Source organism: Strongylocentrotus purpuratus, unplaced genomic scaffold (assembly GCF_000002235.5).
Source record: "Strongylocentrotus purpuratus isolate Spur 01 unplaced genomic scaffold, Spur_5.0 spur5_scaffold_20, whole genome shotgun sequence".
NCBI lineage: Eukaryota > Metazoa > Echinodermata > Echinoidea > Camarodonta > Strongylocentrotidae > Strongylocentrotus > Strongylocentrotus purpuratus.
Genome location: NW_022145606.1, coordinates 15,975,992 through 15,999,808, shown reverse-complemented (window position 1 = coordinate 15,999,808; position 23,817 = coordinate 15,975,992). Strand labels below are relative to the sequence as shown.

The 23,817-nt window shown below is 37.6% G+C and overlaps 1 protein-coding gene across 1 annotated transcript in view; it reads right to left on the bottom strand.

Moving 5' to 3' along the window:
• LOC585447 (sorting nexin-33) overlaps positions 1 to 8,632 on the bottom strand; it is a 50,036-nt gene extending 41,404 nt beyond the window's left edge. The window contains exon 1 of the mRNA XM_030992863.1: positions 8,528 to 8,632. Coding sequence (XP_030848723.1) covers positions 8,528 to 8,539 — 12 coding nt within the window. The 5' untranslated portion in view covers positions 8,540 to 8,632. The remainder of the gene's footprint in view (positions 1 to 8,527) is intronic.
• Positions 8,633 to 23,817: the final 15,185 nt, after the last annotated feature.

Below are 23,817 nucleotides of genomic sequence, written 5' to 3'. Positions count from 1 at the left end.
ATAAGTACAGACCACTTCAATATTATTTTGAAACATGAATCACATACATGTACATAGTCATAATTTTTTTTCTCCTCTACATACAGTAGTACATGTATAGTGATATCAATATTTTTGACCACTGAAACAAAATTTCAGATATGTTTGAATAGATGTCATTATTCAAGAGTTTCTTTCCCAAAAAGATTAATGTTTAAACATGTATGTCAAATTCTGTTTCTTTCTTTGATCATAAAACAAACAAAAAAGTTTCAGAACCATGCTAAGAGTTGTCTCACGTGAAAAGAAAAGGAGTTGAAAACAAACTTGTGGAAGACTTCAATTATAAATCAATTGACGTCAAACGTCAGAGGCACTCGATGAAGTCACATGGCACATGATTATTGATGATATGTACTTGTTTTCTATCTTAACGAGAGGCAAGTGGCATTCTTTGTGTAAAGTCTTGAACTAGTCTTGAAAATCAGACACTCATCCAAAGCCCTCTATGAGCTACATGTAGCATTTACGAGCTGGACTAAATACCTGGGCTAAAATGACTTTTTAAACACCACAACATATTTCAACAGAAAAATATGTTTTCTTCAAATTTAGATATTTTATAATAATTTTTCTTCAAATTTTTAATATTTGACTGTACTTACATGTATGTACAAGTAGTAGTGTTATACATTTTTGCACAATTAAACTTACGGAGGTACATTTACTTTGTAAAAAACAGACTTCTTACGTTACCCAAATTTGATTAAAAACTGAGTGCAAAACTTAGGATTCTTTCTCTTTAATACATGTAACTTTAGACTATATACAGTAGGTAAAAAGTTAAACTTGCTGATACATTGTAATTGACCAGATATCTGAGTAAAACTTCTTTCAAACCATTAACAAACAGTTGAGATTAACTATGAGATTATCAAATTACTAATAGGGTCTGGACAATACATATGAAGTAGACTATATGAGCAGGTCACAGTGACGTCTTCGCATACCTAGAAGGGAAACCCGTGGGACTGTTACCCCCTCTACCGAAGAAAAACAATCTTTGTATAATGAAAAACTTCCTCAAGTGACATCAATGGATAAACTGGTATGGATCAACTGGTAATTCTGCCTGTAAATGATCCTGTGAATGATAGCCCTGAACTTGAAGATATTAGTCTAGAATTTGTATCAAATATGAATACAGTTTCTCAAACAAACTTTCATTTTCATGAAGAAAAGTATACAAGACTATAAAAGTTTGACAAAATAAATTTGGACCATTGTCTGTTTAATATTCAGAAGTATTGGAATAGATGAATAGATGATGTTATGTAGTACGGTATTAATCTTAAATCTTCACAAAGAAAAAATGGTGAAAGGAATTGATATTTTCAAGTTCAAATTCGATTTCATTTACTTCCAATAGAAGCATATATTATACACATACAAATCGTAACTACAGAACAGATGCTAAACAGTATGGAATCAAGGGTAACGTAAAAGACCAACGCGGTCTTGCCAAGGCAATATTGTCAAGGCAGTCTAGTTTACCTGGCACCAAGACTATCAATGGGGTTAGGGGGTACCCCATGGAGTTGCATTTGACATCTTTGAATGTTAGTGTTGGGTGTCTGGTGCTGATATGGAATATTTTATAAGTTTATATGAAAAGCATGCCCAGCATTAGAACCCTTTACAAAACTTTGAAAGGCCAAGAATAAATACATAGCCTGAAACTGTAGAAACTAGAAAATGAATGGCATGCTGCTTACCTCCCTCAATACACAAAACAGTGCAACCAAGACCTTCTTTCTTTCTCTCTCTCTCTCTCTCTCTCTCTTTCTTTCTTTCCCTCCCTCTCTCCCTCTCTTTCTCTCTATCCCTCTTTCCCTCCCTCTCTCCCTCTCTTTCTCTCTATCCCTCTTTCCCACCCTCCCCCTCCCTCTTTCCTCTATCCTGTCACTCCTAATGTATTCATGTTTTCTTTTGACTGACCTTTCAATTATTCCCTTTCCTACATTTACTCTTCCATTTTGAGTTCATAAACTTATTCTTTTCTATAGGCATCCTCTTTTCTTTCTTCTCTGGGATAAATATCCTACATGAAACTAACGTTATTCAGACAGTGCTCTACTGACACAGACTCTAATTTGCTTTTAAACACACTGGGCTGGTTTACTAACATATTCAAACTGTATGCATACTGTTTAAAGAATGGTTGTTCTTAACATCCTAGCTCTTTAAGATGCCTGTTGACCCCTCATTTTATGTTTCATATTTGGATAGAGTATGAATCGTAGATATGATTTCATGTCTCATTTGACCCTCAATAAACTCATGACGTCGTCATAATGGCCTCTGAACTCAAAATTTCGACATATCAGCAAGTAATGTATGCAGACTGGATTCAGAGTATTGTAGTATATATTCCTTATTAACAGGTCATTATTTACAGTGTACATGCATGTACAGTGTGTACGTACATGAACTTTGCAAAAGTACATGTACTCAATTGAATAACATTTCCTTATTATTTTATCCTTGTCTATTTAGATAAATATGCAAATTATTAGATCAAGGATGTAAATTTGAAGGTATTTTTTGTAGATGCATAATTTTTAAAAGTTTAAAATGGATAAAATTTTGTTAAATTTAGTTTAAAATAGATAAGTTTCAGTTTCTATCTGATATACATGTATCCAAATGTTAAACAAAAAGTTGGCTAGATCTCAAAACTAACAAGTCTTCAAAAAAAAATGATGACATACAGCAATTATAAAAAAAGAACACTTGAATTGTAGCACTTCATATTACGTTTAGGGAGAGTTTCAATCACGTAGATATTCATGTTCGTTATCACATGACTAAAGTAGTTCGTACGCACAGTACGATCAGACAAACGGTCTGATCTAGAAGACTAAATGTAGAGACCGCACTCGATGGGCCCTGTACTATCGCTGCTTATAATACATGTACACTGTAGATTATGACAATCATACAATGTATCCAAATGAGTCTATTATTGTGCTGATTTTATAAGTACTTTTATAAAATCTATCCGTTAATCCATTTCCAATCTAAATGAGACAATTTGGCTGGTGATTTGGTAATTCAGTTCAGTGGTAGAGCAACCAACCAAGAGGTTGGCGGTTTGAAAGCAAGCCAATGTGCTAATGCTCTTTAGCAGTAGTCCTCATTACGTCCCTTGGAGAGGACTTAAAGGCATCGGTCCTCTGATTACTTACTAACCAATATACAATGCTAAATCGTCTCGATCTTCATAATAAGAAATGGCAGATATTTTGTTAACTTTTTGTTATTGCTGATGAGTTAACTATTACACTATATTTTTATTATACATATTCTATGTCTAGATACAAACATGTTATTATTACTATTATTATTATCATGTACTGTTATTATCATGAATGAGAATTGTTTTCAATAAATATTTTGAAGAAAAAAAAGAAGAAAAAAAAGTATACAATGCTCAGGTCAAGCAGACCAACAAAACAAACCTTTTGTAACAAGTACAAATGTATGTTGTAAAATACATGTACATACATGTAACGTGTGTTCCGATTTCTGAGCCAAATGGTTAACGCTGTATTAATGTGTATGATCATGCCTTACATTCTATACTATCACTGGCCGGCATTCACTGCTATTTTAAGATTTTACTTTAAATCATCGCCGGGTCATCCAGTCCAGTCCGATTGTCGCACATTACACAACCTTTTGTGAAATGAAAGTGGAAGATGGCGCAACCTTTAGTAGATTTGCCGTAGGGTTTTAACAAATTATTGGGTAAATTGGAATAGACCATTTATACAAGTATGTAGATGACCTGATTATTCAAAGTACTGTCAGCCCATTTTAAGCAATGACAATTTTTTGTAACACGTTAATTCTGACATAGTACATAGAATGTAAACATGGTAATGTCATTCTAAGAAGAGGAAATACAAGAAGGAAGAGATTAGATCTTAAGGAGTGGCTAGGCAATCTAAGCTAAGTACACATGATTCTATTACAAACTTGATAGTTGTGTCACTTGTGTGTCATTTGTCTACGATATAGACTTGGAGTCGGTGGTCACTTATATTTCAGAGTAGGGCGCAATCTAAGAGAGAAATCAACCACCTTACTTACATGTATTTGCATGCATACACTGGTGTACATCAACCATTGCCAGTGGCTGTGCGTAACAGTGTCTGCAGTGTGAGACTAGTCTGACAGCATACTGCATAGGCTCTGTACTTTGGCTGCTCAGAGGAATAGGAGCCAGACTGGCAGAGATAGGCTCTACTCAAGGCTTTAGGAATTGTGGAAAGTGTCAAACTAGCTTGCGCCTGCAATCAATTTAATTTAAATAAATTGTACAAGTCGACAGAGCTGACTCACTTTTTTTTCATTCTTTTCTTTTACATGTAAAATGTTTTTTCAATATATAAACATTTTCTTCTTTCCTCTCTTCCTCTCCTTTGCTTTGTTCCTTTTATTTCCTCATCATTTTCCTTTTTTTTCTCCCTCCCTCCCTCTGATTGTCAACCTTTTGACCTATTTGTCTTACTTTCTATCTACCAATCTTCTATCTATCAATCTATCTATTTATCTAGCTATCTATCTATCTATCCGTGCATTTATCTATCCAGCCATCTTACTATCACTCTATCATAATAGTATCCATCAATCCATCCATCTATCGGTTCATTTATCTATCTATCTACATATAATGCAGTGTGTGTAACGTAGTGGTGGTTATTTTATCTGACTGCTAAGAAAGCATAAATGCTTGTTTTGTACCAGAGTACCGACGACGGCTTTAGGTTCCCTCTGAAAGACCTGGTAATGAGGATTAATGCCTTACCAACTAGCGCATTGCCTTGGTTTCGAACCCGGGTCAGCGGATTACGAGACCACTGCTCTACCAACTGAGCTATCGCGCCACCACATAGATCTATCTGTTCTGTCTATCTATCTATCTATCTATTCATCCATCTATCTCTCATCTATCTCTTCCGGTTGTCAATCTGTCTCAAGTTGTTTCTGGTATTTTAGTTGTTTCATTCTGAGGTTGGTTTGTATCTGTTTTCATTTTACCCTTACATCAAGCTTCCAAGCACTAACGGGTAAATGTACTTTAGCAATTTATATAATTTTGTCTGATAAAGTTTAGGACTATTTTTATCTATTTTTATCTATTTTAATTTTGTCTGATAAAGTTTAGGACTATGTTTATCTGTTAATATCAAAACTAATTTGATCAAGATAAAGATAAATTGCCGAACCCTTTTAACACCAAAACCAAAAAATCACAAGCTACACATAAGTACCACTCAAACTGCATAACTACACTCCTCTAGTATTTCGAAACTATGTGTAGTGCTGCTTTTCTGCACTGATGGTTAACAATTAACTAGAGATCATAATTAGGATGGTTTATTAATGGCCTGGCTATATATAAACATTACAGTCATCATCCAGCCATACTAAGCACTAAAGATTGAACATTGGAACAGTTGTAGGAGGGTCAAAGTTCAACAGAATTAATGAATGACAGAATGGATACAAATTTTTAAGATGCAATATTTTGTTTTATTTGTTACCAGAAGATCTACATGTATGAATCCGTACCTACAACTCACCGCACACATATTTGTTATTGCTTTTATCTTTAATATCTCTGTGTGTTTACTACACTGTAGTAAACCTATTAAACTTGGGGTTTATTTCTCAGTGATAATGACACAAAACATTCTTGAAGTAAGTTATGTTTACATCAAATAACAAGGATCTAGGAGTTTTGTTGTAAAACACAAATGATACATGTTTACATTCATTCATTATAGGATCTATCTGCTCTCGATGAGGCTGTTTATGCCCCCGAGGCCGTACCTTACTCAGCCTGAAGGCTTTGCATGATAGACGCATACAGCCTCAACTTTACTGATTTTTATGCATTATTTGTATACTATTTGATTATTTTGTTCGGGAAGAACATTGATAATTTTCCTGTGTGCTGAATCAATTTGAAAAAAATAAATGGGAACATTGTCTATATACTTAACGACCGCATTCATTGTTAATGGATGATTCCCAATACAAGTACAGTATATCTCAACTTTGGGTCAACTCGATTTGGATTTAGTAATTCTTTCAAAAATCTGGACTTAATTTAAACTTCCTTTAAAAGGGGAGTGATTATTTAAGTACTGTAAGCTTTAGTTCTTCATTTGGCTTCATTTTTTTTTCTCCAAGAATATTGACACAAGTACTATCATTAAATATACCGGTAAAAGTAATTCACCCTGAAAATTAACTTTACCCCTCTTTCATATGAGTTTTAAATTTTGTATGTTTACGCAAAAAATGTTGTCACAAAAGGTAAAAGAGGTAACGCTTGTTATAAGAATTAGCGTAACAAAACAAAACAACGTGCAGAGTCAATCTACATGTGTATATCTAGATAACTTGTGAAAAACATGTCAAGTATACTTACGCTGAGTGACCCCAAAACATAATCGCAAGTTCTTATAATTGCGATGCACGCAATTCAGCCAGGTCAAACACGCATAAGAAGTCATGCTTATTCGCAAACGCCGTCTTAAGCGTGTAATCCGCAAAAATTAAAGCATCACAAATATTACAACTTTTACAGTACTGTACAAGTCTACATCAAATGCCATGAACTACATGTATATTAAGATGCAAGATGTTTGCGACTTTTAAGGCAACAGGTTTTCTCCCCTCCTCCTCCTCCTCCTTAGCTCCTCAACGTTCTGCTTCTTTTTCTTCTTCATTTTTGTGTTCCAGTCAGGCCATTACATGGCCACAACTGGACGACACTGCTATAGATTATATTTCCCATAATACCGGTTTCTCATAAAGTGCGTTACCCTTGACTGACCAGATATCTTACAGCATTATCATACCCGGTCACTGGATTCAGTTACAATTCTGCACTGTATATTGCACAATCTCCACTCCCTGGGGAGCATTTCAGCTGCATGTAGTCGCCTTTAACAGGCTTGCACATGCTAATCGAACCAAAATCTTGTTTGCATCCTACCAGGTACTCAATTACACCTGGGTGGAGAGGAGTGATGTAGATAGAATGCCTTGCTCAAGGACATAAGTGCCATGTCAGGGCCATGTCACCTGCGCGCCTGCTTCCACCGTATCTGTATTAGTGAATTTCCATGAATCTATGGGTTTCGTAAGAATACAAATTTAAAAGGGGAAAGTGGAGAGACCAAGAGAGAAAAGAGCGAGAACTCGTGTATGGCTGACATATAAAAAGGAGACACATGATATTTTTTTCAAACAAATAAATGACATGCAGATAGGGACTACATTGTCATTAACACATAAACAATGAAAAATATTGTCTTTTATTTGCAAAATTTAACAAGGGTATTTTTATTGGGCAATATTTCAGTGATAGAGAGAAATTATTATCTTTTTCAAATTTACAATATAAAGTTCGGCTTCTGATTGAAACTACGTAACTTTTTGGAATGTTTACATATATGAAACCAATCACAAGAGGGCAGTAAATATCATGCGCGAACTTAGGTCACACTTTTTGACGGACGTCGGTAGTGGTAAGGCTTCCGATATTCTCGTCTTATCATTGATTTGAAGTAAATACAGCCTTGGAATGTTATATAATCAGATTATATGATAAATTACGGATCGTATGACGTATGGAACATGATATATGTTGATCTGGATTTTTTGTAATGTGCAAGAAAAGGAAAATGTCTGCGAACTTTGGTCACCCCTTCATACAGTGATTCTAACTTTATGAAGACTTGGTAAAATTTCTTATCATTTTGATGATTCCAGAACCTTGCAGTACATCTATGCTAGATGATCAACCTTTTCTGATCGATTTCACAATGTTTCTTTCACAATGCAATCGCATGACCATAACTGGTCTTTAGCTTTAAAGTTATCATCAAGTTATTGTTCACAATTTGCGTTCAATTTCAACTTCAATCAAGCCAAGGGCAAGTGAACAAGTCAGTCGATATTTTTTCCTTTCATTTTCAACCAGCAACAATGTCTGACAATGGGCTAGCAATTGTTGCACTCAAACTCAATCATGTCAGTCTATCTCAGAACTCGATCTCAGTCGGAGTTGGCCAGAAGCAATTGGATCGGACTCCCACAGGCCGGGCCAGACTCCAGTGCAGAGTGCTGTGAAGACATAGCGTATGTCTACATGCATTCTACCGGGCCAGCAGCGGCTGGAAATTTGACCACTGTCTGCGCTACACAAACACCAGGAAGATTCGGTTCCCATAGACATTAACGTTACACTCGGCAGGCACTGCCCGTACGTAAAATTTTGACACGACTTCACCCCTAAAAACATCGTGTTTTAATCACTGAAACGTACCCAACAGTCACTTCTGTGCATCATTATACATTATTTCATTAAACAACTTTCGAACACACTTGATAATTTCTAAAATATATGATTCTAAGCTACAAAATATCAAATTTTCGTTAAAAATCAGATTTCGTAGTGACTCACCTGTTTCGCCATCTTGTATTCTAGTCACTCCCTCGACCATAGTCACGTGACAATAACATGCCATACGGACAGAACAAGTCTACATTTACAGATAACTTTTTCACAAAAATTGTGCTTTCATATTTGAATCTCGATGAAGTCTATCAATTTAAATCATAGATTACTTTCTAGATTAGGATTGTCAGTTTTATACATCTGAATGTCAAAATATTGAGATTAATTGTTTAATTGTGAAACTATCATATATTTATTTTAATTCCGAAGGATTGATTTATAGACTAGAGAAACGTCAATAAAGGAAGTTGGGTTCGGTGCTCGCACGTACTTATCTGAAATCTGGCGGAACTATGAACATGACTCACAAACTTTTTTAACCATGATCACTGACCCCCCCCCCCCCCCCCCCCCCCCCCCTCTACAATTTATCATCCAACTGACTTGTTTTCTTTATTTTTTGTATTAGATGGAATTTTCACAATCCCCTACTGCTGCACAGTATGTTGATTAATTCCTTCATGTTTTATTTATTTTATTTCCGGTGCAAATTCAGCGAACCGCCCCCCTCCCTCTTCTCTTACACACACTCTCTCTCTCTCTCTCCCTCTCTCTATATTTCTCTCTCCTTCGCTCTCGCTCTCTCTCTCTCTCTCTCTCTCTCTCTCTCTCTCTCTCTCTCCCTTGTTCTCTGTTCTTGTATTATATACTATCCTTTCCTCTCTCTCAAGTTCTCTCTCTTGCTAGTCTCTTCTGTATTATATTCCCTTTCTATTACATATATCTCTCTTTTTAGTCTCTCTCTCTCTCTCTCTCTCTCTCTCTCTCTCTCTCTCTCTCTCTTTCCCTCTCTCTCCATAGCTATGACATTCTTTTGCTCCACTCCTTCTATACTATCACACCAGGAGTAAGCCCTTGTGATTGTTTTTCTTTCTCTCATTGATCGATGCTACATTCGAAACATACACAGGAAGGAAAATGCTATTTGATTGAGAGCTTTTATTTGTCAAGTAATATTCAAATTTAAAAAAAAAAGGGATTTAGGTTTCAATTCCATTTACACAAATCCCCGCCCCCCCCCCCCCCACTCACGCATATGCGTGTTGTTTTCCACCTCCCTGTTCCAACCGACCCCCCCCCCCCCCCCCCTTTCAGCAAAAGTCCGGTGTGTAAAGTCAATAGGGGTCGACCTTTTTCTTTTGTTACGAAAAGGACATTTTGGCAACACGCATGGGGTCCGTCCGTTCTCAGAGTGGGGGGGGGGGGGGGGGGGGCACAAATCAGCAGTTATCCGAATCGAAATCGGACCCAAAAATTCAACCGTCTTTAATGTTTATGACATATACCATGAAGACACTGCAAAACTCATATTTTGATATTCAAACATTTATATATTTCATAGATTTTTTAATATTTTGTTTTGATAATTTTCTTAGACCTTCTAAGCTCCACCCTAATAAAATTGCTCCAGATTTCATTCATCTTCTTACATTATCTGTCAATCATTATTGAGCTAACAAAAGACAGTGCCTCGGCTAGACGGTAACTTCCCCCAGCTCAGCACTGTCATGCTTACAACAGAATTGCATTCTGTCATACCTCCACATTACCTTTCTTTTCCTGGTGATGCTACAGCACGTCTGACATAGCAACTCCTACGTTGGTATTGTATGGTCTATTATAAACAGGTGGTCAGCTGTGGTGAAGATACAAACCACTGTCTCTTTTTAGCTCAATAATGAGAGACAGATGATGTCACAAGATAAATGAAATTTTAAGATTTTTTTTTCTTCATTATTTTGTCCTCTTTTGACTTTCTGACGATACCCAGTACAGTGAAGCTGGTAAATGCACCCCCCCCCCCACCCCCTGATCCCCTCCAATCCCGGTTTGGACGTGAATTGATTATTTATTTTCAAATGTTTGAATTAATAAATAGGTAAATTAGACGAATAAACAAGTGGCTTAAATGAATGAATAAATAAACAGGTCTTTATAATAAAATCCAGAATTAGATAAATAATCAATTAATCGAATGAAGGACTCAATGAATGATAAATAGATAAAGGAATGAGTAAACAAAAAACAAAAAAATAATAATTACATGTAGATAAATAAATAACTAAATAAACAGATAAATGAAGAATGACTTTGAATAACAAAATGAATTCTAACAAAATAAGGTAAGACTGATAATTGTATAAATATATAAACAAACCTTAATTTCCCAAATACTTTGCACCCCCTTTGAATAAACAGGCCCCCAGCCCAGCTGATCTGGATACGCTACTGGTCTCCCCACCCTCCATATTGGGGGCCCTTAATCCAGGGGGGAATATTTTTAAAAAATTGAGGGGGTACTTTTCAAGCTTGCTTGCATGAAAATAATTCTCTTTAATTTGTTTTGGATTGAACGCAAATTCTGAGGGACTCTTTTATGATTTTAGGGGGCAAATTCGCTTAATCTACCAGAAGAAGTCGTCTTGCACGCCGACAGCTTCGGGTTGTTCTGGATTCGATTCTTGGACATATGGTTTCTCGGGTTGGTCTTTTCTCTTTCTCAGTTTGCGACGGATTCGCCTGTGAAATCAAATAGATAACTTAGATTTACATTCAAATCATTTCATTTACATCAGATTAGGTCAGTTGTGCAATTTAGTTCATTCAGCTTAATGCAGCTCGGATCCTTCTACGTTTAGTTTATTAAGAGCTACCTTGCTTGTTTGAAATAGATTCCGTCAAATACAATTTACCTTGGATTGTTATTAATGAAGGGGGACTTAAGTTTATACTCAATCGGTTTATAATACTTATTATGAATGTAGGCATATTATTTTATGATTTGTCTTCAGACTTATAGGTGCACTGTCAAGATTGAAGTAAACACATCATTAGTTGAATAGTTTAACAAACGAGGCAAACCTTTATACTATTCTGTATTCCCCAAATGGACTATAAGTTCATAATGCTGTCTTACTTGGGGTCTGAGGTTCTTACGATGGGCTTTATATTCGAAATGGTATAGCGATTGAGATTAATAATCAAGATTTAATGAATTAAAATGAAAAGAAAGATTCGAGGATAATTTTCACTTACAGTAGACTGCCATTAAATACACTTATTAAACACAAATAAAACTCCTTGAAAACACACTTTGTTGTCCTTACTTTCCAAAACAGCGACAGTTGCACAGCCCATCCATGCAGTTATCCCAAAACTTGTAGATGTGCGCCCTCAATCGTTTAAGACAAGAGAATGTGTCGTCTCGACAGTACGTGTACAGAAATACCAATACAATCAATACACCCGTTGCTATGCCGAGATAGAGACCAATTTGTTCCATCATTCCCATCCTGTAGTAGGAGCAAAACAGAGTATGCATGATTTTAGGTTTCCATTTCATCACATTTCCCCCCAAACCCTGCATCCATGTTAAAGTCAAATGAGTATTCTAACCTTATGTTGTACTTTATATTTTGAAAAGCGAGGCTTTATGAATAAGAAATCCAAAAAGGATAATAAACTTATTTATCATTAAATGAAGATCACAATATTATTTAGTTACTCATCATTTTAGGGGGTATATTTTGAAAAGCGAGGCTTTATGAGTAAGAACTCCAAAGAGGATCATAACTTTATTTTGCCATTAAAATGAAGATTACAATATTATTTATTTACTCATCATTTTGTGGGGTGGACCCAATTTTGTTTTTCTTCGGTCCCTTTCCCATCCCACCCCATGCATCTCCATCTTAGCATGCCCTGTATCATCTTACCTCCCCCCTCCCCATTCCCTCCTTCACCTATTTCACCTTCTGACTTCTTAGTATTCTATCTTTCCATAACTTGGCAATAGCTATATACACTCTGAGAAAAAAGGGTGCAAAAAAGGGTGCAAAATAAGAGTTTGCACCCTTCCCACAAAAATGAACCCTATCGACCAAAAAGGGTGCAAAATAAAAGTTTGCATATAGCATGCATAATTTTATTTATGATTACTTTACACGTGTTCACATAAAAAAAAAATACATTTATCATGATTTGTTAAAACAAATTATGACAATGCGCATCAATTTTGTGATTTGAATTTTCCTTCGGCAATCATTAAAGAAATATATTATTTTGTCTGATCATGTTACAATTACATTCACGTTTTAGCAATAGATACATCGATTATAATTATGATTACTAACCAATAAACAACATGCATGTTTAATATGTATTTGTGTACGAGCAAATATCACGAGTATTCCTCGAGAATGGGAGAAGGATTGCACATTTTAAAGGGTGCAGGACTGAACCCCTAAAGGTGCTGCCTTTGCATCGTTTCGCACCCCTAAAGGAGCAGGATTGAACCATTAAGGGTACTAACATGTCTCCTAAAAGGTGCAATCTGGCACCAGGCGCGGATTCAGGGGGGGGGGGGCCGAGCGGGCCTTGTCCCCCCCCCCCCGCAAAAAAAAAGGAGACAGAGAGAGGGAAAAGAAGGGAAAGGGATGAAGGAGATCGGGGAGGTGGGGCAAAAGGACTTGCCTCCCAGGCTGTTGCCTCCCCCCAATCAAAAAATAAAAATAGAAGGAAGGAAAGGGAAAGATAAAAAAAAAAAAGAAGAGGAGATAAAGGGAAGGAAAAAAGAGGAAGCAGAAAACAAAAGAAGGGGGATATCAGTTGCAATTTTCCTGCCAACAGATTGTGGATCGGAGGGGGGGGGGGACAAAAGGCCCTTGCCTTAAAAGAGGAGAGCTAAAAGGGAACAAAAAAGAGGAAGAAGAAAGAAAAAGTAGAAAAGAAAGGGAGATCAGTTGCGGTTAATCCCGCCAACAAAGTGTGGAGCGGGGTGGGGCCAAAATGACCTTGCCCTCCTCTCGCAAACATAAAAGAGAAAGAAGGAAGGGAAGGGAAAGGAAAAGAGGAGAGAAAGGGAAAGAAAAAGAAAGAGAATGAAGAAAGGTAAGGGATATCAGTTGCAATTTTCCCGCCAACAAGGTGTAGATCGGGGGGGGGGAATAAAATTCAAACGTGGTTTATTTCTAATTCCATAACGGTGATTTACAAATAATGCTGAAATGCTGAAATTTTAAGTATATTATACTTTTTTTATGCGTTTGTTGGAAAATGACAAACTCCTAAATTTACAGCCAGGCAAGGAAATGCTTCTTGAGATGCCTACATGTCAGGGCTCGCGGAACGGCGGGGATCGGGATCCTCGAACCCCCCACCCCCCCCCCCCCCCCCACTACCCACTTTTTTTAAAAAATATTAAAGAGAAAAAGAAAGAAAGAGAGCAAGAAAGAAAAAAAATAGTTAACTGCCAGTGTCACATTATAATGAGGTATCAAAATATGCTCATCTGACCATGATTAAATGACTAAAACCCCGAGGGCTCTGCCCCCTGGATTCCACCTAGGGCCCTAAGGCGGGCCCTTAGATGCTCATCTGTTGGTAATTTAATGCCTAAAACCCCTGATTTCTGTGGGCTTTGCCGCCTGGGCCCCACGCCAAATAGTTTCCTGCCAGTGTCACAAAATAATAAGGTATCAAAAAATGCTCATCTGACCGTAATTAAACACCTAAAACTCCTGAACTTCCGGGGGCTCTGCCCCCTGGACCCGACAAAGAGCCCTAAGGCGGGCCCCTTGATACTCATCTGACCGTAATTGAGTGCCTAAAACCCTTGGGCTTCCGGGGGCTCCGACCCCTGAACCCCACGCCAATTAGTAACCTGCCAGTGTCACAATTAGGTATCAAAATAATGCTTATCTGACCGTAATTAAAAGTCTAAAACCCCTGAACTTCGGGGGCTCTGCCCCTGGTCCCGCCGAGGGCACTAAGGCGGACCCCTGAGTGCTAATCTGACCGTAAATTATTGCCTTAAACCCCTGAGCTTCCGGGGCGGACAAGGTATCAACATATGTTCATCTGACCGCAGGCGCGTAGCCAGGGGGGCGGTGGGGTGGTCCCCCAAAAAATGCCGGCCAAAAAGAAGAGAGGAGTGAAAAGGAAAAGGGAGTAGACAAAGAACATTTTGAAATTCAGACAAGGATTAAGAGTCAAAAACGTTACAACGATTCGTCTTCTTTCTCTAATAATTTAATGAAACGTAAAATCTTCCGCGCTTCGCGCGAGAGGGGGAACCTGAATTTAGACGAAGATTAAGAGTCGATAACGACACAACGAATCGTCTTCTTTCTCTAATGATTTAATGAAACGTAAAAGCTTCCGCGTGAGGGGGGGGGGGGGAACATAATTCAGACGAGGATTATTTTTGGGAATGGTACAACGAATCGTCTCCTATCTCTAATAATTTATTGAAATGTCAAAGCTTCCGCGCTTCACGAAGGAGGGAGGGGGAAAACTCGTCCCTCCCTGCACCCACCCCCCCCCCCCCAATTACATCACTGCTGGTCACCATTACGTACCAATATTTGGCTGGCATAATTTCAAATTTGGGCCCCCCCCCCCCCCAAAGAAATCCTGGTCTGGTTGCTTACTTACAAGCATTTATGCTTTTTAAGCAGTCAGGTAAAATAACCACCTAATAACCATCAATGACGTGGGAGATAAAGTAACACCATATGGCACTTGTGTTTAAAGGAGAGTTGGTTTCTGTGGCCAAGAAAAGTTCTATCTATATGTAAATGAGACAAAATGTGAAGGTATAGAAAATCCACATTTTTTACCACGAGTTAAATTATATGTTGATATGTGTATATAATTTAACTCGTGATTAAAAATGTGGATTTTCTATACCTTCACATTTTGTCTCATTTACATGGGAGATAAAGTAATACCATATGACACTTGTGTTTAAAGGAGAGTTGGTTTCTGTGGCCAAGAAAAGTTTTATCTATATGTAAATGAGACAAAATGTGAAGGTATAGAAAATCCACATTTTTAATCACGAGTTAAATTATATGTTGATATGTGTATTTTACGCGTAGATCATAATCAAAATATTATACACGGTTCAGCATTTGCTCAAAAAGCTATAGACCATGATTAAGGAACAACGTACCATAACTCGACTATCTCCAATAACATTGATAGCGGCTTCGGAGAGGATCTCCTAGTAAACCTATACACGACTTTTTGTTAGCAATGGAATCCAATGACCGGGGTAATATGTAAGGCGTTTAGACACATAGAAGCTCTATACAAACGTGACTATTACCTAAACTTGAAATCCATTTTACATAACCCAAGAAAATGTCAGACAAAATCCATTAAACTATAACTCCAAAGCCTGTGCCTAAATTAAAAACTTTAAAAACACCCACTAGTAGATAGAAACGCACTCTCTTGAATGCTATCATTATTTTTGTAATTAGATTATCCAAAAACTCTATGGAAACAACATTTCCCATACGATGAGGTAGAGTAATTGAGTGCCTAAAACCCTTGGGCTTCCAAGGGCTCCGACCCCTGAACCCCACGCCAATTAGGGACCTGCCAGTGTCACAATTAGGTATCAAAATAATGCTCATCTGACCGTAATTAAATGCCTAAAACCCCTGAACTTCCGGGGCTCTGCCCTCTGGACCCCGCCTAGGGCCCTAAGGCGGACCCCTGAGTGCTAATCTGACCGTAAATTATTGCCTTAAACCCCTGACCTTCTGGGGGCGAACAGGGTATCAACATAATATATTCATCTGACCGCAGGCGCGTAGCCAGGGGGCAGTATGGTCCCCCAAAAACCGCCGGCCAAAAAAATAGAGGAGTGAAAAGGAAGAGGACGTATGAAGAAAAGGGTGTAGACAAAGAACATTTTTGATATTCAGACAAGGATTAAGAGTCGAGAACGTTACAACGATTGGTATTCCGTTTCTCTAAAAAAATCTTTCGCGCTTCTCGCGGGAGGGGGAAACTGAATTTAGACGAAGATTAGGAGTCGATAACACGACACAACGAATTGTCTTCTTTCTCTAATGATTGAATGAAACGTTAAAGCTTCCGCGCGAGGGGGGGGGGGAGGGAACATAATTCAGACGAGGATTATTTTGGGGAACGGTAAAACGAATCGTCTTCTTTCTCTAATAATTTATTGAAATGTCAAAGCTTCCGCACTTCGCGGAGGAGGGTGGGTGAAAAAACGCCCCTCCCTGCACCCACCCCCCTAATTACATCACTGCTGGTCACCATTATGTACCAATATTTGGCTCGCATAATTTCAAATTTGGGCCCCCCCCCCTAAGAAATCCTGGATCCGCGCCTGTCTGGCACCCTCCTTAAAGGGTGCAGGATTTAACCCCTAAAGGTGCTGCTATTGTTGCATTGGTTTGCACCCCTAAAGGTGCAGGATTGAACCATAAAGGGTACTAACATGTCCCCTAAAAGGTTCAATTTGGCACCCTTTTAAAGGGTGCAGGATTGCACCTTTAAAAAGGGTGCAGGATTTAACCCCTAAAGGTGCTGCTATTGTTGCATCGGTTTGAACCCCTAACGGTGCATAGTTGCACCATTTTTTCTTAGTGTGTAGACACAACCCTCTTTTCTCTCTCTCTCTCTCTCTATATATATATATGTCTTTATATCTATATCTCTTTACCTTTCTCTCTCTTTCTCTCTCGATCTCCCTTTCTTTGTATATCTATCATTCTCTCAACCTCTCTCCCTCTCTCTCTCTCTCTCTCTCTATATCTTTATTTCATCTATCTCTCTCTTTATTTCCCTCTCTTTCTATATCTATCATTCTCTCTCTCTCTCTCTCTCTCTCTCTCTCTCTCTGTATATCTCCCTCTCTTTCTCTCTCTCTCTCTCTCTCTCTCTCTATTATATATATTTTATATATATATATATATATATATATATATATATATATATATATATATATATATATATATATATATATTCATCTATCTCTCTCTTTATCCCCCTCTCTTTCTATCTCTACCGCTTTATTCTCTTACTCGCAGTTACACTATTACATATGAATGTTGAACTTAATATAGCAGTGCAAACGACAATAATATCAATATCGCGAAATTTACGGAAAGAGATTTTCATTTTTGCTGGCCTTGGTTGCTCAATATTCAGATTACATACCGGTAGAATATTTGGTTTTACCATAATTTTATTCAGATTCTAAATATTTGATTGAAAAAGACGTAATTTATAATTGTACACGAGAATTGTCAGTTTAATACCATACCATATTCAGATTCAGATTTATCATTATTATTATAATTGAATAATTGATTATTATGATTTAATTATCAAAATTGAAAAATATTCTCTTTCTCGCGATTACGAGCAGATGGCAACCTTGATGCAACCTTCGTGCAACCTTCGTGCAACCTTCGATAATCTATAAAAATAGAAGCTCTCTATAGACAGTACTTCAAAAGATTGCTGGATAGAGACACTTCGATCGTCACATCAAGCTACGAGAAAGTTTAGCATCGTCTCGAATCTCAAACACCGGATCGAAATCAGGTAGGCCCAACAGCCCTTAGATTTTGCCTGTTGCACACGGTCGCGATGTCTTTTTGACTGCGTCAGTTTGTCATTGTTTTGGTTATGATATCGAATATTTAGGAGCGCTGTAACAAAAAGTACCTTATCGCTTTCAAAGTAACAGAATGTGAAGAGAAACACAAAACTCATAATTAGGTAAATCATTCTTTATTAATGAAGGAAGAAGTATGTTTTAACGGATCTTTTGAAAGTGACAAGACTGGTTAATTGTCTTTCGAAGCAGCCACTGTAGAACGTTGTTCGGTAGTGGAGAGTATGGATTTGGGAATAATTAATGTATGTTTAGTTGTTGAGCAACGGGCTTAATTATACAGTGCGTCCCAGAAAAAATGCAACCGAGAATTATCGATGTTTTATCATAACTTATTCACATTTATAATTAATAAATGACACATGTTTGGAAAGCTTAGATCCTCCCCTTTTATTTGATGCTATTTATATGATTAAAATGAATTTGAAGGGAGGAAACCAAATAGTCATTTGGCGGCCGGTATCTGAATTTAAAAGAGAAAATCACATTTTCTAGAAAGTTGAGTCTCTGCCCTTTCATATGACACCTCAATCAGGAAAAATGAGCAAGGAATGACAAAGTAGTGCTTGCATTTTGATAATTTTATCAAACGAATTCGTTTTCACTGGCTGCCTGCCGTAGCAACTAGCAGAATTGACAATATAGACTTAACTCCGTTTCGTTGAAAATCAGCCATGCATGAAGTCTGTCGTCTACGGCTGATTGTCAATGAAACGGAGTTAAGTCTTGTGAAATTGTCATCAGTGAAACACAAATTTGCTAAACTGTAACTTACCTTGCGACCCCCTTTTCAATATTGTATGTACAGAAAAGTTTATAAACTTTCATTTTCTCAGTTATTGATGACAGAATAAATTGGTTTCATATTGATCTTGTTGTATAAAACATATTTGCAATAATAAAGGGTGAATGTATGTTTGGACATTTTCTTAAGGTAATCTGTAAACCTTTGAATTAATTTAGTACAGGGCAGGGAAGGGACTTCATTAGTCCAGATTCAGTCCGTTCGTTCTTTTTATCCCCCACACACAGCGCGGTCTCTCCACTGATCGCGCAATCCCCAAATTTCCGTCCACACGAACGTATTCGAGGTCCAGATTTAGAGGAATGGCTAGGTCTACTTTCAACGTTGAGGGTGTGTTATTTTATCAGCTGATTGGGTGCGCTAAACGAAAACGGTACAGAGGCTGGACTAGGACTTCATAAGAAACGTCGCAGCGTTGCCAATGTGTGTTTGATAGATTGCAACCTCAAAAAAAATCATACCTTTCTTAGTTTTAAAGCTTATCTGCCATAGTTTACAGGAGGGATTAGAGCGCCCTGCAAGGTCACTGGACAGGTGGTTATCTCATCAACTCAGCTCTCAGTTAACATAAGAAAAAGAGGATGATGGGGGACCAATGGTCACCGATTATGCATTGTTTGTTATATAGAGGGCGCAAGTAGCTACAAGTAGTGCAGTGGGCCTTTAATCGGCTTTAGCTTGAACTTTCACTGACCCGTTTTCCCTATTTTTCTGCTTTTATTAGACCAACTTAATTATCAGGGTCGACTTCCCCTTCAAAAGAGTTTGGTAACATTTACACATAGGAGGTAAAAAAGGAGCATAAATATTAGTTGAGCAAGACTTTACACCCACTCTGTACATTTTACCTAACAAACATACTCAAATTATAATGGCTCATACCAAAGCTTGAGTTTGAAAACTATTGGTATTTTGAAAGCAAATTTCAATTTGGGAAGGTATAGGTTAAAGGTGATACAAAGTTTTGGTATGGGGTCATGAATTTGGTGCAAATGAACATATTGGAAGCATATACGATCCTACAATACTCAGTGATCATTGTCGGGGTTGAAATCGGGTCTAAAGTTATGAAATTGTAAATAATACACTCTTTATGTTGTATAGCTCCCTCTCAAGGTCAAGATATTAATTAAGCTATAAAACAATGTTTCTTGACTAAAATCGACCGGTTAGCTATTCACATTTGGAAACTATATATCACAACTACATATTCTGAGATTTTCATGGTCGCAGCTACCATTAGTACGGCCGTAGCCGCTATGTGAAATTTTATCAAAATTTACCGGGAGCACCGGTAAATTTGTATATTCAATTTTTCTCGAAAGCAGAAGTGTTTTAGGGACTAAATTTTCTTGTGCGTATAATACATCCACAGGGACATCCAAATATATCAAAATAGTAAAAAAAATCACTATCCATCCCAATTTTCAAATTTCAAAAAACTTTGTATTACCTTTAAGTTAGTGTGAGTAATTTTACAAGGTGGTAATGCCAAGTACTGTTTTGGAAAGCGAAGAATAAGATTGAATGTAGACATTCTGAAGTCTTCCGCCTTGCATTATTTTATCAGAGTGAACCGCAACTCCCTTTTTTTCTAGCAGCCAACCGTCTCGAAGCCCGTTATTTTCGCACAATTTGTACTTTTTTAGTTTCCATTATACCTTTATTGTCTGGTTTCGGCTTTCTGTTCATTCTTAATGAGTGGGAAAAGGAAAACTCCAGTACGTCACTATTCTATGCTGATATTCTTAATTGTGTTGCAATTTTACCGTAGCTTTGACTTAATTATCAAAATGTATGCTGATTCTATTTTTCCTAGACTTTGACAATGGCGGCAAAAGACATGATTGCTCTCTACTGTCTGATTTCCTTGGCCGTGGCTGCAAGTGTTTTCGTCGCGGAAGAGCAGATCGAAAATTCGGATGGGATGAATGTCACGTTGGACGGGATGAATGTCACGTCGGATGGGATGAATGTCACGTCGGATGGGATGAATGTCACGGAGAACGAGGGCCAAAACCCCACAACACGTAAGCAATTCCGTTTGAATGTCATTTCATTTTCATTTCATTTAATTTATTTAATTCTCCATAAAAACATCAAAACATACAAACATGGTATACAGATAAAGGCACACTGCCATACTTGTAGCTACTTGCTCCCTCTATATAGAAAACTTCCCCAATCGGTGCCTGTTGGTCCCCCATGATCCTCTTTTTCTTGTGTTAAATGAGAGCTGAGTTAATGAGATAGTCACCTGTCACAGTGACCTCGATGGCTCTCTGTGTGGTCTAATCCCTTCTGGCCCAGTAGTGGTGACGGTCTTTAAAAGATCGATTACAAGAAATATACAAAGGGGATGAGCAAACCAAATTTTATGTGAATGTGGGGTTAACAAAAAGGGCAATTAGCCTTTTGAACGCCTTAAAAAGTATACATTGTATTGTTGAGAGATGTCAATCAACTAAACGAATAACTAAAGCATAATAATTACAAACAATCAACCTAAGGCCATGTAAAAAAAAATACACATGTTTAGCGTCCCCGCCCGCTTCCTTTTTATGTGCCATAGATATATGGTTTATCATTACCATCAGGCACGTAGAGTTTGATATTGTGGGGGGGGGGGGGGGACATACATGTAATCGATCGAGGTCAAAAAAGGGGTCAAAAAAAAGTACAGCCGATCGTGGAGAAAAAAATTGGGGGCACCTGCCCCCCCCCCCCCCCCCCCCCCCCCCCCCCCCCGTGGCTTCGTGCCTGATTATCATTACTACGGTCAAACCTGTATATTGAAGGCCACCAAACGAAAGCACATGAAGTGGGCCACGGTGTATAATTGGCCTTTCTAGACAGGTTCTTCAACAAGCATTTCCTTCTAGAGGAAGGCAATATGAGAGACCACTATATGCCGCTGGCCTTTATTGAGAGGAGGCCACTAATACCCTGGCCACATGCACATCGCTGTGACCTTATACGCTCTCGGTCACTTTTCCATCGTAGTAGTAACCGGGTTATAATGCAGCTTTAACTGTATTAGAGAAAGCCGTTGATTTAAAGGCAGGCTTTACTATTCACTATGAACATGACAGACAGTGAAAGCGGACACAATATACAGTTCCTCAGGTAGACAAAGGAACATCCCTTTACTGCTATTATGTAAAAATGTGTAGAACAGGTGTCACATGCATATTCACCTGTTCTACATATTTTTACATAATAGCAGTGAAGGGATGTCCCTTTGTCTACCTGAGGAACTGTATATTTTGTCCGCATTCATTGTCTGTCATGTTCATAGTGACTTCAGCCAGAAGGGATTAGAGCAGGCTATCTCATTAACTCAGCTCTCATTTAACAAAAGAAAAAGAGGATCATGGGGGACCAATGGTCACCGATTATGCATTGTTTGTTATATAGAGGGCGCAAGTAGCTACAAGTAGTGCAGTGGGCCTTTAAAGGCAGGCTTTACTACTTCAGCCAGAAGGGATTAGAGCCAGCGAGGTCACTGTGACAGGTGGCTATCTCATTATCTCAGCTCTCATTTAACAAAAGAAAAAGAGGATCATGGGGGACCAACATGCACCGATTGGGGAAGTTTTCTATATAGAGGGAGCAAGTAGCTACGAGTAGGACAGTGTGCCTTTAATCACTTTTAGAAACTTGTTATCCTTGCCGATAATATTTTTAAATGAATTTTGTTACCAAGCAAGTTTTGTTTGACTTGATTTAATTTATTTATTTGTTAATGTGCCGATCATTTTTTTAATTTGTTATTTATGTTTGGCAGCTTGTAATCATAACGGATATAAGTGCTACTGCAATGGACAGGGAGTAGCCTATTGTACAGGTAAGTCAACCATTATTAAGATCTCCGGATCTAAAGAAAAATGCATACCAAATGACTCGTGTGTGTGCAGTACAAACATACATCATTGTTATTAATAGTTTATTGGTAATATTAGCGATGGTCATATTCACCGGCATGGAGTTCCCAACAACATGACACTAAATGGCTATTAAGTTGGTATTATTTTCATCAAAAAGACTTTGAATAACAATAAACAAAATAACATTAGGGAGAGCATGTTTATTTACTTCAAGTCTGGCTCGAACAACCTTGTCATTTGATTGATGAATTAAAAGTAGGATGATTAAAAAACTAAGCACAGCATGGTCAATTATTCTGTTTTAGGAATACCTTTTCGTGTAGAGGGAATGCAGTTATTCTTACTCACCAAAACTTAATCATAATGGAAAGAGTTATGCAATCCTTATTTTTTACTATAATTGTATCTTCATAATCTTAAAATAGTTGGGTAAGATATATACATAAGAGGGGGAAATGGACCATGCATGTTTGCTGGGTAAGAGTCGACCAACACTGGATATTGTTTAACCAAGTTTGGGTACATTTAACCGAACAAACATGTATATTCCAATACTCTCCTCTAATGTGCAAAATGTTTCTCTACAATGCTCTAAACTCTTCATTATCCCGCCAGTAGAATCAGAACATAACACATCACGCTACTGTTTCTGAAATGCAATCGGTGCATGCACATTATAAAGATATCTGAATATCTTTATAATGTGCATGCACCGATTGCAAATTTTGTTCTCAGGTGTTTTTTGCTGAATCAGCAAAAAACACCTGAGAACAAAATTTGTATTTATTTCCCCTTTTATTTTAATGTTACAGACGAGGTAGCAGACTAGTTGGATCTTTTCCATGTGGTCAGACGACTTCTCTGCAAATTAATGCGAATTCAGAACCTTTCCTTTAAAATAATACGAATCAATAAGCATATACAATTTTAACTTCCGTTTCAAATTAAGTTCTAATATGTAGTCCAATACATTTTTGTGTCGACAGCAGATAATTCAATTCACATGGAAAATGTGATTGTTTTAAAAGTACAATCTTGTACATGTCCGCCATATGGAGAGGGCACGTACCCGTGCAAAGTATACTATAACTGAGGCGTG